This window comes from Zootoca vivipara, chromosome 3 (genome assembly GCF_965207765.1).
Source record: "Zootoca vivipara chromosome 3, rZooViv2.hap1.1, whole genome shotgun sequence".
Lineage (NCBI taxonomy): Eukaryota > Metazoa > Chordata > Lepidosauria > Squamata > Lacertidae > Zootoca > Zootoca vivipara.
This window is the reverse complement of record NC_142586.1, coordinates 84,330,216-84,345,031: the sequence shown is the minus strand read 5'-3', so window position 1 is coordinate 84,345,031 and position 14,816 is coordinate 84,330,216. Positions and strand designations below refer to the sequence as shown.

At 43.4% G+C, this 14,816-nt stretch overlaps 1 protein-coding gene across 7 annotated transcripts in view; it reads right to left on the bottom strand.

Annotated features, from left to right (window-relative positions):
* Positions 1-14,816, bottom strand: part of DAAM2 (dishevelled associated activator of morphogenesis 2) — a 212,942-nt gene that overhangs the window by 44,368 nt on the left and 153,758 nt on the right. For all 7 annotated transcript variants that reach the window (XM_035108128.3, XM_088666585.1, XM_088666584.1 and 4 more), the window contains 6 exons: positions 13,831-13,948; positions 12,116-12,254; positions 11,759-11,817; positions 10,623-10,807; positions 9,108-9,425; positions 1,772-1,879 (listed from right to left, as the gene is read on the bottom strand). In XM_035108128.3, coding sequence (XP_034964019.1) covers positions 1,772-1,879; positions 9,108-9,425; positions 10,623-10,807; positions 11,759-11,817; positions 12,116-12,254; positions 13,831-13,948 — 927 coding nt within the window. The remainder of the gene's footprint in view (positions 1-1,771; positions 1,880-9,107; positions 9,426-10,622; positions 10,808-11,758; positions 11,818-12,115; positions 12,255-13,830; positions 13,949-14,816) is intronic.

Below are 14,816 nucleotides of genomic sequence, written 5' to 3'. Positions count from 1 at the left end.
CTGGGGTTCACCCAACCGCCTCTACAGCCTTGCCCTATCCTGTCCAAAGGTAGGTTTCTGGGCAGGAAAAGGTGAGATAACGAAGGGCACATTTGCGAGAATCCTTTGAGCTTTTTTGTGAGCATTCAAATCCAGTGCCTGCAAAAAAGTGAGCCTTTGCACACAGCCAGTTGGAACGCTTGCAAAGGCCTGGCCCCTTCTAAACTGAGCAGCAAGACACTCATGAACTGCTGGCCAAGGGGGCTAGGGATTAATCTCAAGTGGCGCCTAGAGACAGAGCAGACTGTGTGCTGTCGGTGGGAAGTAGTACTGACTGGCAGGAGCTGTGCCAGTTAGAAAACAGGGAAACCCAAGGCAGAATGGAAACTGAAGTTTCCATGTTAATTCAGAAATGACCCGCCAAATCTTCACAACTTTCTTTGTGCTCTAAAAAGTGCATTTTGCAGAGATTCACACAAATAAAATGGCCCAAATCCAGGGGGGACTAGGAGGTGTTGTAGTCAGGGAAGTTTATGGATTTATTCGCTAATAGCTTCCATTGGTTCCATGTCGTAATAGCTGGAACAGGATATAATGTCAGAGGATTTAAAATTAGAAATAGCTCTTTTTGTATGTTGTCTGTGATACCGCACTAAAAGGGGGGGTGGGGTGCCTATAATAGGGTCCACCACTTTATATTATTGGATAGGAGTTATTTAGGTTACAAAGCACCTTTGGGCTATCATTTTAACAACAGCAGGCTGTTTTTCAAGACAACTGGAAAAGACCATGTTTTCAGAATACATTCCAATAGTTAGGAAAGAATTTGGGAAGCAGGCAGGAAGGGGGGGAGGGCAAAACCCCATGGTACTGTTCTAGCTGAATTTCATTCATCAGAGGCAGACATAATGCAGGTGACTTGCTTTCCAAGAAAAGGAGACAGAAATGCTAATAAACAGCTGCTGATAAAATGACATTGCTAATGTTATAATCTGTAACTCATTTGTTGGAAAGAAAAAGAAAGGGGGAAATAAGTGAAGTGGCACCCCCCCCCCAAGCCAAACTAATCCAATCTCGCCACTGAAAGCTCTAATTGCTCAGAACGTTTTATTCAAGAGGAGTAGGGTTGCAAGGGCTAATGCATTAACAGAAAAAAAGAAAACACAAAATCAGTAGCACTGAATAAAAAGATCAAGTATGAGAGAACAATAAGAACCCCAAACATGCTACAGGTTCAAATAACTGCTTGCTTGCTTGCTTGCTTGATTGATTGATCCTTTATTTTGCACTAAGGTTAGATGCAACTGCAGAGTTTAAAGCAGGTGTAGTCAACCTGGATCTCTCCATATGCTGTTCAACTCCTATCAGCCCCAGCCAATGGTCAGGAGTGATAGTAGTTCAACATCTAGCATCCCTGGGAAGCTGCTGAGCCACTGTCATGTAGACCACTGCCAATGTCACCTCTGGGCCATTATTTCTCAGCCTGCTGCTCCAAGCAAAACCAGATGGCTTGGTTGAGGGCCCATCTCTCATGATGCCCCAGTGCCCCTGCAGCACACTAGGTGTGCCCAACAGAACTCACTGATGGAGGAGGGAGCCAACTGAAGGGACCTTTGCTCAGTCCTGCCCCCTTCCTACCTGCAGCTGGCCTTGCTTACTTTGAAATATATGAGAAAACAGCCCCACTGCTTGCTCCTCTCCATTGGGGCACCCAGTCCTGGAAACTATTTCTGCAAAGAAGCCCAGGAAGCTTAGGGTTTAGAGTGAAAGGAATGACAGGAAAACTCCTTACCTGGTGTCTCTGATAAGCGGAGAACATTTTTTCAAAATCCTCCAAGTCCAGCATCTTGAAAGCCCTTAAATCATCAATTTCATGCCAGATTGTGCCATGTATCTTCTCCTACAGTCCAAAGAGATACAGAAACATTCAGGGAACAAATAACTATGCAGGCTTGTAGCTGTGTGTGTGTGTGTGTGTGTGTGTGAGAGAGAGAGAGAGAGAGAGAGAGAGAGAATTATTATGGTCAAGCCCTAGTTAAGGTCAGCAGGGAAAAGGCAGAGGGAAATTGTGCACTACAGAAGAATCAGAAGACTATCATTATGTAGTCTTCCCCCAATCCCTTTAACTACAGTTAACATTGTAACATGTAACACTAAACCAGAAATAGTGGCTTAATGCTCAAGCTCTCTTCATCTGCACACAGCTATTTCCTGTAAGTAGCAAAACAAGCCAGGATCTATCATTTAACCATAGCTTCCCATTGCACTGGGCGGGTTTCGCCTACTGAACTCGATCAGCAGGTGCCCTGTGCTTCCAACTTGCACCATGGGACTTCCCTTCCCTCCCCCCCACCTGTGCCCCCCCCCCGCCGGGAGAACACCCCCCCCCCCAGAACAGCACAAGGGGAGGAGACTGGTATGTTCTGTCTAGGAAGCTGACATTCTTGTGCAGACGGGACATCTGTAATAGTGCAACGTTGAACCCCACCCATTGTGAAGCCAGAAACTATGGTTAATGGCTTCAAAACAAGACAGGATATGGAAGCCCTGTTTTTAAAGGTGCCTTATGAATCCACACTTGTTTGGATGCCACTGAGCCTTGCTTCTTGGTTTGCAGTCTAAAATCTGCTTGCAAAAGAATTTCATTGCAGTTTTTTTTTGTTTAACTGTAAAGTGTCCCCAACATCAATGGACAAAGGCACTGTTAACGTAAAATTGTTGATTTTATGCTAAAGAACTGGAGACTTTAAAAAGAACACAGAAATGTTCATGGTGGGGGGGGGACTCAAGGAAATCACATTGGCAACCATTATTATTTTCACAGCATGTGGTGTCTTATGGTCCCAAAGAAAAGATTACCAAAGAGACCTCTCAAAGGCTCCTGGCCTGAAAGTTCCTGAAGTGCACTCACGCAACAAAGTGCATTAACACTTCATTATTGAACTAATTAGGAACAGCCTCCATTTCCCACTCACCGCCTTAAAAAAGAGCAAGAGAAATGTGTTATGCTAGAAAGGAAACACAGGAAACAAGTTGATGGTCAGAGCGGAAAAAAAAAAGCAGAACCTTTTAAGAAATAAGATTAAAGGAAGGAAAATGTTTTTTTGAAGAAATAGAAAAGTGTTTTTTTAAAAAAAAAAAAAGCACAGCAATGTGCATTTGCACTGTCTTGAGGTGGCTGAGCAAAGCTGTAGTCCCTATCAGTGCTATTTTAGCTGGTATGAAATACCATAACCTCTTTCTTTTTGCAGCCCATGACAGTCATTTTATGCTGGTACCCACAACACCTATCAAGATATGAGTGCTCACACTCATCAAAAGTGTTGGTCCTTATCCGAAGTTGAGAAGCTGAGAAGACCATAGTTGACTGTGTGCCCCTAGATTCGTGGAGCTACTTAGAAGTGCATTCGTTTTTCTGGGAGAATCCTAAATATTTTCTTCATGGAGCAAGAAGCTCAAAAGCTAAACTTTGGAAAACTAAATTTTCCATGGGAGCAATGCTTATATTCATGAGACAGCAGAGGCTCCACCATGAGAGTTAAGGGAGGCATACAAAGCATGCTACGTCCACTGCTGTCACCAAAACTTCATTTTTTCTCTCTGGCTGCCTCCACTAAATAGTTCTTTAACCTTCCAGAATTGGCCCAACCTATTTTCAATATTGGGTAGAATAGCATGTCACTAAGAGGCAGGGTGAATGACAAGGCCTCAGACCAAATTATTCTAACCCGAATTATGCCTTTACTTAAGGAATTATCCCTTACTTTAGTAAGGTGTGATGGATTGGAGCTTTATTCCTAGTAACCCAGAGCCAAGCCTGAAACTGGCCACGTTAGCTGGATAGGAGTACCCTTGTTGTTGAAAGTCCCTTAGAGAAAGGGGAGATTCCTATTTTAGGAGGACCTCAAGAGTCTGGTGTAGAAGGGAGTTTAAGAGAGTCCCGATCGTCACCACAGAGAAATAAAAGACAACAGGGGGAATTTGAGAGTCCGAGGGAAGGTCCGTCGCATAAGGCAACAAGTTAAACAAGTTTTGGGGAAGCAATTTTAGGGGGGGAAACCCCATTTTTACCATTTGAGTAGTACAAATGAAAAAATAAACAGATATTATTGGCTAAATTTATATTTCTTTATTATTGCCTGGCTTGACCTTCCTGTGTAAAACTTCCTGGTGGAGGGAAGCCTCCCATTCCCGTGCTGACCCTTTTTACTCATGGGGAAATGGACGGCTGGGACAGACAACTTCCTTACACTGCATTTTCATTGCTCAGTTATGGATTAAGAAATTTATAGCTGCTTTTCATCAGTCAAAATGACTGAGTATTGCGAGTGAAACAAAAGATTCACCTAATGACAAATTATTCCCTTAGCTCCAGAAACATAGTTATGGTCGCTAATCAGCAATATAAAAATACAACAAATTCTTGTTCTTTTTGCTCTTTTTTAAAAAGTTACTTCATCTGTGCATCATTCCATTTCCCCGCTTAATGAGATATTTTTATTCCATGTGAACCTTGGAGAATTAGTTATCTGGCTTCTCTGCTATGCAAAAAGTTTTAGTCCATTATGAGAAATCAGACCTGTGAAGAAAATTTCCCAGGACTCCCCAGAGATTGCCTAAGACATAAAGCAAAAAGTATTTGGAGCACACACAATTAACCAGAGTACATCTTTATAAGGAACTGGCCCTGCAGAGAGGATTTGTTTCTCGAATGCATTGTACAATCCCATTGCCTCATGTCATTGTGCACTGACATACTTGAAATAAAGTACAGTCCTCTGGGAGAGAAACTAGAGATAAGGGAAGCACAGAGAATGGTCATAGCAGGATCCCTCCCTACAAAATTGTTTAGTTTCTATGCCCTCTTGTTAGCAAACTGCATCATCAACCCGAACCCAAGCATGCAGTCTTGGGTGCTCTAAATGCACTAATATCTGTTTTGCCATGAAAAGAGAATCAAGGAAAATGGAATGAATTTTTAACATGGGGGTGCAAGGCCTGTTCATGATCAAAAGAACATGCTGAGGACTGTGATTTATCATTCATTTTTGGCCTGACTATAGACAGCAGAAGAGACTCATTGCCAAGTCTTTCCTTTTTTTACAGTGCAACTGGCTATTTCCCTGGCCGAAACCATAGACAAGGAATGGGGAATCTGTGGCTCTCCAGATGTTGTTGAGACTACTCTTCCCATCATTTCTAAGCACTGGCCATGCTGGCTGCGCTTGATGGGAACTAGAGTCCAATGGCATCTGGAGGGTTCACCATCTCTGCCAAAGACCCCTCCCTCAACAGAATACCCTTGTACCCAAGTAAATGCCACATTTCAGGTTACTGTGAACTTTTGAAGGGAGGTCTTGTTAGGAAATGGGACATGCTTATTTCATTGAAAAGGCAGTACAAGTTTCAGCATAAATTGTTCACTTCCTCATCCTTGCAAACTCTGAATTCGTCAGGTATATTCATTGTGCACAAAGTCCCCACAGCTATCTACAAGCATTGCTTTAATTCATTATTTCCTTGCTCTTCATTGTGGCCCTTCGTTTCAAGTGTCTTTGTCTCCTAAATTTCATCCATCTAGGGCAGGCATGGCAAAAGTCCATTTCAGGGGCCTAATGCGGCCTGCCGGTCAATTTAATCAGGCCCCCGTGGCAGTATATTTGTAAAAAAAAAGCTCAACTTCAATCCTAAAAAAAACCTCAACAACTTTGGTCAGCCCTCACGCATGTTCACTTCATCAAATCTGGCCCTCTTTGAAAAAAGTTTGGGCACCCTAGGGGTTTTATTTGTCATTGAGTCTATGAGCTGAAACGTATGCCCTACATTTCCTTCTGGGAAGCAAGCAAAACATTATTCCAGAACGCCGAAGAATTTCAGTTCTATTTCTTAAGCGGCCGGGTAGCCAATGTGGTACCTTCCACATGGGGTTGCAGCAAAATTCCCCTCATTCTTGACCATCAGTCACATTGGCCGGGGCTGAAATGAGTTGGTGTTCAATAATGTCTGCAAGGCTCCATGTTGGCTGCTCCTGGTATTAAGGTTTCTAAAGAGTCGTTTCGTAGAAGGTGTTAACCACAGGCAAGTTAGTGCAATGCTTCCATGTGTTCAGTATCAAATGTTTCTGACTGAGTTAATGTAACAAAAGTAAGGGTGTCAAGGGAAATTAGTGAGCTGTTGCAGTTTTCTCCCTGGAAACCAAAGCATCCTCCCCCCCCAGCTCTTTTTGAAGTCCTCCTCTTGCGGCCCAAGAGTGATGTAAATTGAACAGCTTGACAACAAGAACTGGAAAACATTTCCACATCTTTAAGATAAACAATACAGCTGTATTTTCCTCCTTGGTTAAAGTGACCCTAATAAAGTCCTGCAACCCTACATTGTAAAAAGTTAGGCCTCCCAGTGCGAAATCCTGATTTCCTCATCAAACAGTTATCATTGTTCCTGTTAGGCTGCACAAGCTCAATTAATTCCTTGGAATAGCCAGTAGGAACTGGAATAGACATCTGCTGGTGTGACACTACTCTCTTATTTTTACTGGTTATAGAAGATGGGCTGGTGGACCAAAGGCTGAAGAACCAGAGTTTAAGTTAATATTTGTGAGGACCAAACTACATGCTGTGCTTCAGATTTGTGGGTAGTATGCAACTAAATAGTTGCATTAGAGCAAGAGCAATGACACAACAGAATTTCCTACCCTCTCCTCTTGCCTACCACCATCCCTAAATCTGTTCTGAAGAGTTGGGGGGAAGCCCAGATCAGATTTACGGGATGTACAGGATGAGGAGCAGGAGAAGGGGAGAATGCTCAGTTGTGCAAGGAGCATCCCTTGTGCTAATATAATGCTCACCGTAGTGCTACACAGAATACAACCCCATGGTTGGATCTTCCTACTTTTTTGCTTTGACTGAAATGCAGCTGCAGAAAGAACCCCCCCTCCCTCCATTGCTCACAGCTGAAGATCTAAGAAAATATTTCCCACACTTGGGTCTCCAGCTGTTTTTGGACCACAACTAGTGGTCAGGGATGACAGGAATGGTAGTCTAAAAACAGCTGAAGACCCACATTTGAGAAACCCTGATCTAGGAGAAGGGTTACTTATCCCTTTCTTCAGTACTCTCTCCTCCATCTAAGTTGCCCCTCCCCCCACTCAAACTGCCTCTAATAGGAAAAACAACAGTATTGTCCTCTCCTCCCCCCCTCCGCCGCCGCCTGGTAAGGAACAGCTCTGGGTGTTATGTATGTTCTGACTTAGGTAAGAGTAAGGGGTACAAGGAGGAAAAAAAGTAATTGATCACGGATTTTTCACATGGCCTTCTTTGCTCTGTAGTGGTGGTGGGGTCTCGAGGCCTCTTATAAGAACATTACTAGAGAGCAATCAAACAATCTTAAGTTTTGAAACTAAAATCAACCCGCCACTTTAAAGGGAAAAACAAGCTGCTCGAGTTGAAGGGCAGCGTCATGTGATGCTGTAGCCCTGCACCACTTCAGATGGGGCAGTGAAATAAATTCCCTCCCACAACATGAAAAATGAACACCCCCCACAGCACATGGCCTATACAAAATACAACACAAAGAATAGAATGCGATAGCTTTTTAGTTAACGCTAGAGAACCGCCACCTCTGGAAACAGCAAAGCATTCACTAACCATAAATATTAATCATGGAAAACGCTTATCATATCCTCCCAATACTATTCTTGCAGGCCCCAAAATAGTATTTGCATTCACCTCTGAAGCCCCCATTTATTAGCACAGCTGCCTCCACTCTTAACCAGAGGGGAGGATAAGTCTGTGGTGGCTGCATGCTAAAGAGAAACACCTGTGTGTCCCTCTCTACTTTATTCTCCCTCCCAGAAGTGTGTGTGTTTGTGTAGTTGTTACATCTTTCCTTCGAAGCACTAAGTCCTGTGTTCTGAAAATGAAAATAAATCGCTGTCTTACATTCTCTCCCACAGCCCCACGTGGCTCTGACAGACAAGCACAGGCAGAGCAGCAAATACTTCACTTCATCTTATTTTAAAAGACATGGGGGGGGGGAAGGAATTCTTGTGGCATTCCAGAGGTCCCAGGACACTCATTCCAAATGCCTGAGTTGAGTCCTGAGTGACTTGGAGTCTAAAAAAGAGCGTGGATTTCTAGGCAGTCACCCAAATTCAACACAGACACTGTTCAATCTGTATTTTTAAAAAAAAGAAAACAACAATGCCAAGAGAGAAACAGGGGTAGGAGGGAATATAGGGGTGGGAGAGGTTGCAGATCTTGGACAGAATGAATGTGCCATGCAAAAATTAGTCTGGAGACTCCTCCAGAAGGATGTGCTATATGAAGAGTTTTACTAGGGTTGGGAGAGAATAGGGCAATTGTATTCAAGCATGATTACATAATGCATAAGCTGTCATCAATATTGCATTTTTCTTAGAAATCCCTGCAACTATCCAGCACTTCACACACACACACACACACACACACACACACACACACACACACAACTGAATCAACTTGGTCCTTTCAAAGAGAGGGCACGAATAATGAAACCTTTGAAACCTTGGGGCACTTGAGTATTCTCTTTCTTGTTAGCCGTATGAAAGATTAAGTTTCTAGAACCACCAAACGTAGTGAATTTGATTGGGAGACTCCAAATCTCATCAACTCTTGGTGAGGAAATGATGTTCCTGGGCATGCTTAAATACATCCAGGCTTTCACTATTATGCTCTCACCTTCAGAAGGGTCTGCTTGCCGGAAGGAAGGAAGAGTGGAGCCGGCACCAAAGCCCATCATGAGCTCAGCTGGAACGTGAGACTCCGCCTGTAACGGAACTATTACTTCCAGACTGGCATGTGTGCATGTATGTGTGTGTGTCTAGGTCGAGTCCAAATGTCACTCAGTCCAAAATCTATCAGCACCTCTTTTAAAATGTAGAGCAATCCAAAGATGCCAAATATAAAATGAATACAATTGCCAAGGTCTTTCAGTGAGCGCCTGTACGCTCACCCACAACATTTTGCTCCTGAAGGTTATTCAGCTAGAAATTTCTTCTCAGGCAACCAATTTAATAGCAACAACCAGACAATATCTGGTAAACCTAACCAACATTCACAAGATCCACACAGAATGGCTCTCCTTCCCCTTACCTCACTCAGCTTGGCCCAGTTGAAGGACTTCAGTGGATGAGACGGCTGTGGGGTTGATTTCTTCTTCAGACTGGGCCCAGTGCCACTGAAGGTGGTGGTGGAGGAAAGGGGAGGCATGCCCATGTTAAAGAAAGGTGGTGCTCCGGGAGGTGGAGGAGGTCCTCCTGGGGGAGGAGGAGGAGCGGGCGGAGGGGGGCAGCTGGAGAACGGAAGTGGCGGCGGAGGTGGCGGCAAAACCTCCGGAGCTTGTAGAGAAGAGGCAAACGGGCCACCAGGAGGTAGCTGAGGAGGGGGAGGGAAGGAAATGCTGCCCCCTTGCTGAAAATAAGAAGAGAACATTCTGATTGGTGTTGCATCAAAAACAGGTCCATTCTCAGGTCAGATGTTTTGTGTGAGAGAGGGGCAGTTCTGGCATTTTCAAAGGCAGCAGGAAAGAATTTTGGCAAGATCTTTTCCCCTTTGTCTATCTATGTTTGCCACAATGTCAGTGCTTCTCAGTGCTGGATCATGCCGATGGCCACCTAGTTCAACAACTTGCTATCACAGTGGCCAACCAGACGCCCACTGGGACACCTGTAAGCGGGACCTGAGGACAAGAGAACTCTCCCTCCCTTGGTTTTCAGGAACATTGCTGCCTTGGACCATGGAGGCAGAGCATAGCAGCTCAGCGGCCTTATCCTCCCCACAATGCCTCCCAAGATGTAGCACTCTTCAGGGAGGCATCAGTGGAGGGGAGGGAACATGGGTGACGCAAATCAAGTTTTGAAAGAACATAAGGCAGAAGCCTCTGTTGACACTCTTCTGGTAAGGTCTTCACCTCTGCAATGTTTTTGTTATATTTCCCCTGCTGCCCCCCCCCAAAGATGTGCTTTCGACTTCTCAAGGTTCCTCAAAAATGGTCCATTGCAGAACTTTTGGTCAGGCTTTAAAGCTAGCACAGACTAACAGCAAATATAACAGGATGTCAGCCACAGCTCTATGGCTGCTGGGGAGAGGGACTTTTTATGGTAGTGTCCAAGTATGGAACTCTCCCTTCATATCCATTTCTCTGGCACCATCTCTGTTATCATTCAGGCACCTAGCAAAGTCCGTTCTGTTCCATCCTGCTTTTGTGGGTGCAGGGGCAAAGGTTAGCCACCTATGCATTAGAGCAGGCTGGAGACACCCCAAGACAGATCAATGTTCAGTCAATGGGCAGAGAGAGTTGGGGTTACTTACAACTTTACACAGCACTTACCTTATGGTACAGCGTAGCACATGCATAATCCCACAAGGAATAAACTAAAACCGAAGCAATGAGCAAAATAAAGTAACAGAAAGCATTTGATGTGTGGCTACTGAGTCTATTTTCTTTATCAGAGGCCTTACGAACCTTTCGGCAAGGGTATAACTACTTGCAAACTTTTCTTTCTCTTTAGAAAAGGGCAGGTGTACAAAATTGGAACTTCACTGTATCTCTTTTCTTTTTGTGTTTCTGCATGCTATGGAAGGAGAAGAAAAATCTCTGTATCCTACCGAGAACTCATTGAGTTGTGTTACAAGGTCGGTCATTTGGTCCCGGGTTTGACGTAGCTCCAGAGATTCCTTTTGCAGTTTGTCCTTCATTTTATTCAGCGTCTTCATCATTTCATCTTTCTCCTGGGTCTTTATCTCACATTCCCTTTCTTTCTTCTCTAGCCTACTCATCAGCTCAGCATGCTCTGCAGAGGAAAGAAGACCAAAGTGCAATGAATGATTTCAGACAATCTACTCAGTCAAAAGCCATGAATAAAGGGAACAATGGGTAAAAAACATAACTGTAAACTTCCAAACATTCTAAAGGCTGATTCTTGATAGCTCAGTTGGTTAGAGTGTGGTGCTGATAACAGATTCCAGTATGGAAGAGCTGTGTATTCCTGCATTGCAGGTGGTTAGATTAGATCAGGGGTCAGCAAACTTTTTCAGCAGGGGGCCAGTCCACTGTCCCTCAGACCTTGTTGGGGGGGGCAGACTTTTTTGGGGGGGGGATATGAACGAATTCCTATGCCCCACAAATAACCCAGAGGTGCAATTTAAATAAAAGGACACATTCTACTCATGTAAAAACACGCTGTTTCCCGGACCATCTGCAGGCCGGATTTAGAAGGCAATTGGGCCGGATCCGGCCCCTGGGCCTTAATTTACCTATCCATGGATTAGATGATCCTGAGGGTCCCTTCCAACATTACAATTCTATGATTATAAATGGCTTTATAATCATAGAAGGTAACTTGTAGCTCTCCAGGTGTTGGATCACAGTTTCTCTCATCCCTGACCACTGGCTATTCTGACTGGAGTCGAACAATATCTGGATGGCCACAGGTTACCCACCTATGATACAGATGCAGGGATAGTTTTTGATGAGCAGGTGTTTTCTAATGGGGAGGCATCCCAAAAACTGGAAGCTTTATCAAAATGTCGGAATCAGATTTGCATTCAAATGCTAGCTCACCCAGTAGGCAACTGGGTTAAGTCACCTATCCTTTAGCCACAATTCACATCTATAAAATGGGAACAATAGTGGCCTACACAATCATGAATCCCTAGAACCCTATCATTCCCTCCACTGCCTGGAGATCTGTGGTTCAATCAGATTCCCTCTCTATCATCCAGAGTATAAGACGGCCACATACCTTTTCGGAATTTCTCCGCCTGATCTCTCCACTGTTTCACTTCATTCTCATTTACCAACCTGAATGGAGATAAAGCCAGATCAGCTTAGATCTATACCCAAGTAATTAAATACAAATATTCCTAGGAGAATAGGAAAAACCAGCTAATTTCTGGTGGGATTCAGTCTCAATACTATTACTAACCTACTAAGGCAAAATTAACATTCTCAATGTTAATGCAAATTGTACCAGATGAAAAGGTGACATTTATCCACAAAGAACAGCTATCCCCATGCTGATGAAATGTCATGGAAAAGCAAGCCTTGTCCTTAACATGCTGCATAATATTTGGCTATTGGCAGTTAGCATGTTTCTTACATTTTAATGATGTTCTTGACATTGAAGTTCTCCAAAGGAGCTATATCAGGATCATCCCCTCGCTCATCCTGAAGAACAATTTGCTGCAGTATCCTGTCTAACAGCTGCCATTGTTGAAATGTCCCCCCATTTCGTTTATCTGCAACGACAAAGGCCAGTGAGGAGATGCATCTAGAAAAATGGCTTTGATGAAAATCCCTGCAAATTTCCATTGAATGCTAAGACTGAGCCCTTTTTGATGACTTGGTTCCTATTGTGGTTACTTCAGCCATTCATCATTCATTATTTTAGTGAGTTCCCTTTAGAGCCACATTGGATGTGATCATCAGGAAGCAACGGAAGTGACAGTGCAATCCTAACTATATCTCCACAAAAGTAAGTACTATCAAATCCATTGGGGCTTCAATGAATTCACTTTGAAATAGAACTTTGTGAATTCACTTTGAAAGAGAACTTTGCACCAGCTCCTTTATCTTGTGTTCAAACCTAATTTCTGAAACCAGCTATAGTGGATTAGGAATCTCATATTTGCTACTGAAAAGAAATTTCTACTTCAGTGGAAAAGATGACCAAATATTCCTGGAAGATATTGATCCTGCAGCAAGCCTTTGCCTAACTGTACTGATTGGAAGCAACTAATCTGCTGTTACTAGGATATTCAATCAGATGTCTTTCAAACCCCACATTTGTATCATATGCCTCAAAGAGAAAATACTAATTTGATTTTCTAATTAAGGCATGGGAACTTTCTACTTATCCATTCCCATGTGGTGCCAAGCAAAAACAGAGCCTTTTCTGTGAAATTCCCACTTAAAAGCAACAAGAGTTTTCTCTTTTTTTAAAAAAAAACCAAAACCTCATTCTGTGTCAATTAAATGTGGCACCTGTTTCTCAGACCCTGAGCACAAATGTCCTTTCTTGCCTTTCTTAATAAACAATAATTTAATCAAGAAGGATTTGGTTTCCAGGCGGACAGCATCCATCTACTCCTTTTTAAAGAAGTGGCTGCTTCATGTTTGGAAACCTTAAGTGGAAACAAAGAAGAATAAGAAGAAATATGAGAAATCCCTCATGCAAGCATGCAAGAGGTATTATCACAAGGAGATGCTCCAGTGAAACAAAAGCACTCAAAGAGAGTGCAGTGCAAGTCTAGTGAGGGGTGTGGCTTTAGGAAAGTCCCAAGGACCAGGCAGAGAGGCCTGGAGGGTCTCATTCAGACCCTAGGCTTGAGATTCCTCACCCTTGCTGTATACTAAGTGCTTACTCATACTGAGTAACTCATCTGGCTTCTTTCACCAGCCAATCCTCAATTACTTTCAAGAATATTTTCAACGGTCATATTAGAGACTTTCATATGAATGAACTTGGCTAGTTTTCTCACTAAACAACACAATGGAAAGTAGGGCTCAGGAAAAAAAAGAGTGGATTGACTAGAGTTCCCCTATAGGGGAGCCCAATTCTCTAAAGCGAGCTTCCTCAAACTCAGCTCTCCAGATGTTTTGAGACTACAGTTTCCATCATCCCTGACCACTGGTCCTGCTAGCTAGGGATCATGGGAGTTGTAGGACAAAAACATCTGGAGGCCCAAGTTTGAGGAAGTCTGTTCTAAAGCTCTCCAGATAGGTAAGGATTCAACAAGCCATACCTCTGTCTTTCAGAAAATCTTCCCAATCAGGGAATTCTGCATAACCCATAGGGAGAAGAAATATACTCACAAGGCATTTGCAAGCAGTGCTGGAGTACAGATAGTAAATATGGATACGCATCTGTGTGCTTCAACCTCTTCTTGATCATCTCAAACATCTGCGAGGCGCTCTTTGTGTCAATATGTGCCTATAGCAAAATGAAACATGGGAAGATGTAGAGTAAAACAGGAGAAATCTCCTAGTTTTGAAATCCAATGAGGCATCTAAAATTAAAATCTCAGAAGGACTGAAATGCACACCACCGTTGTGAATATATGCTTCAAACTGAAAGGGGGGGGCTTGGCAGTGATGGGTTACTTTGATGACAAATTAAGTCTAAGGCAATTAGTGTGAATTCTAGGTGGTTTTATATAGTCCAAAGAAATGGGGATGGTTGATATTGTTTAGTCAATTAGTCGTGTCCGACTCTTCGCCCATGGACCAGAGCACGCCAGGCATTCCTGTCTTCCATTGCCTCCTGGAGTTTTGTCAAATTCATGTTGGTCACTTCTATAACACTGTCCAACCATCTCATCCACATGGGGATGGTAAAAGTGCACATAATAACACCTTGCTATCAGCAGCACCAAGTGATGTGTGTATATGAGAATGAGCTGCATGCTACAAGAGGTAGCATTTTTGTATCACTGAACACTGAGATTTTGAAGATCAATTCAGCTCAGTCCATAGCAGGCATCCCCAAACTGCGGCCCTCCAGATGTTTTGGTCTACAACTCCCATGATCCCTAGCTAAGAGGACCAGTGGTCAGGGATGATGGGAATTGTAGTCCAAAACATTTGGAGGGCTGAAGTTTGGGGATGCCTGGTCCATAGTATTGAAGGAGCTAGTTCCTCCCTGCAATATGTCATGCTACTCCACTTGCCTGAGAGAGGAGGAACCTGACTTTTGGTGGTGCTACTCCTAGCCGGCAGATAAATTTTGGAAGGATTCTATGTGGTTCTACAACAACCAGTCTTTTTCTATATGGAATAAATGCTGACAACAGGAAAGGTTA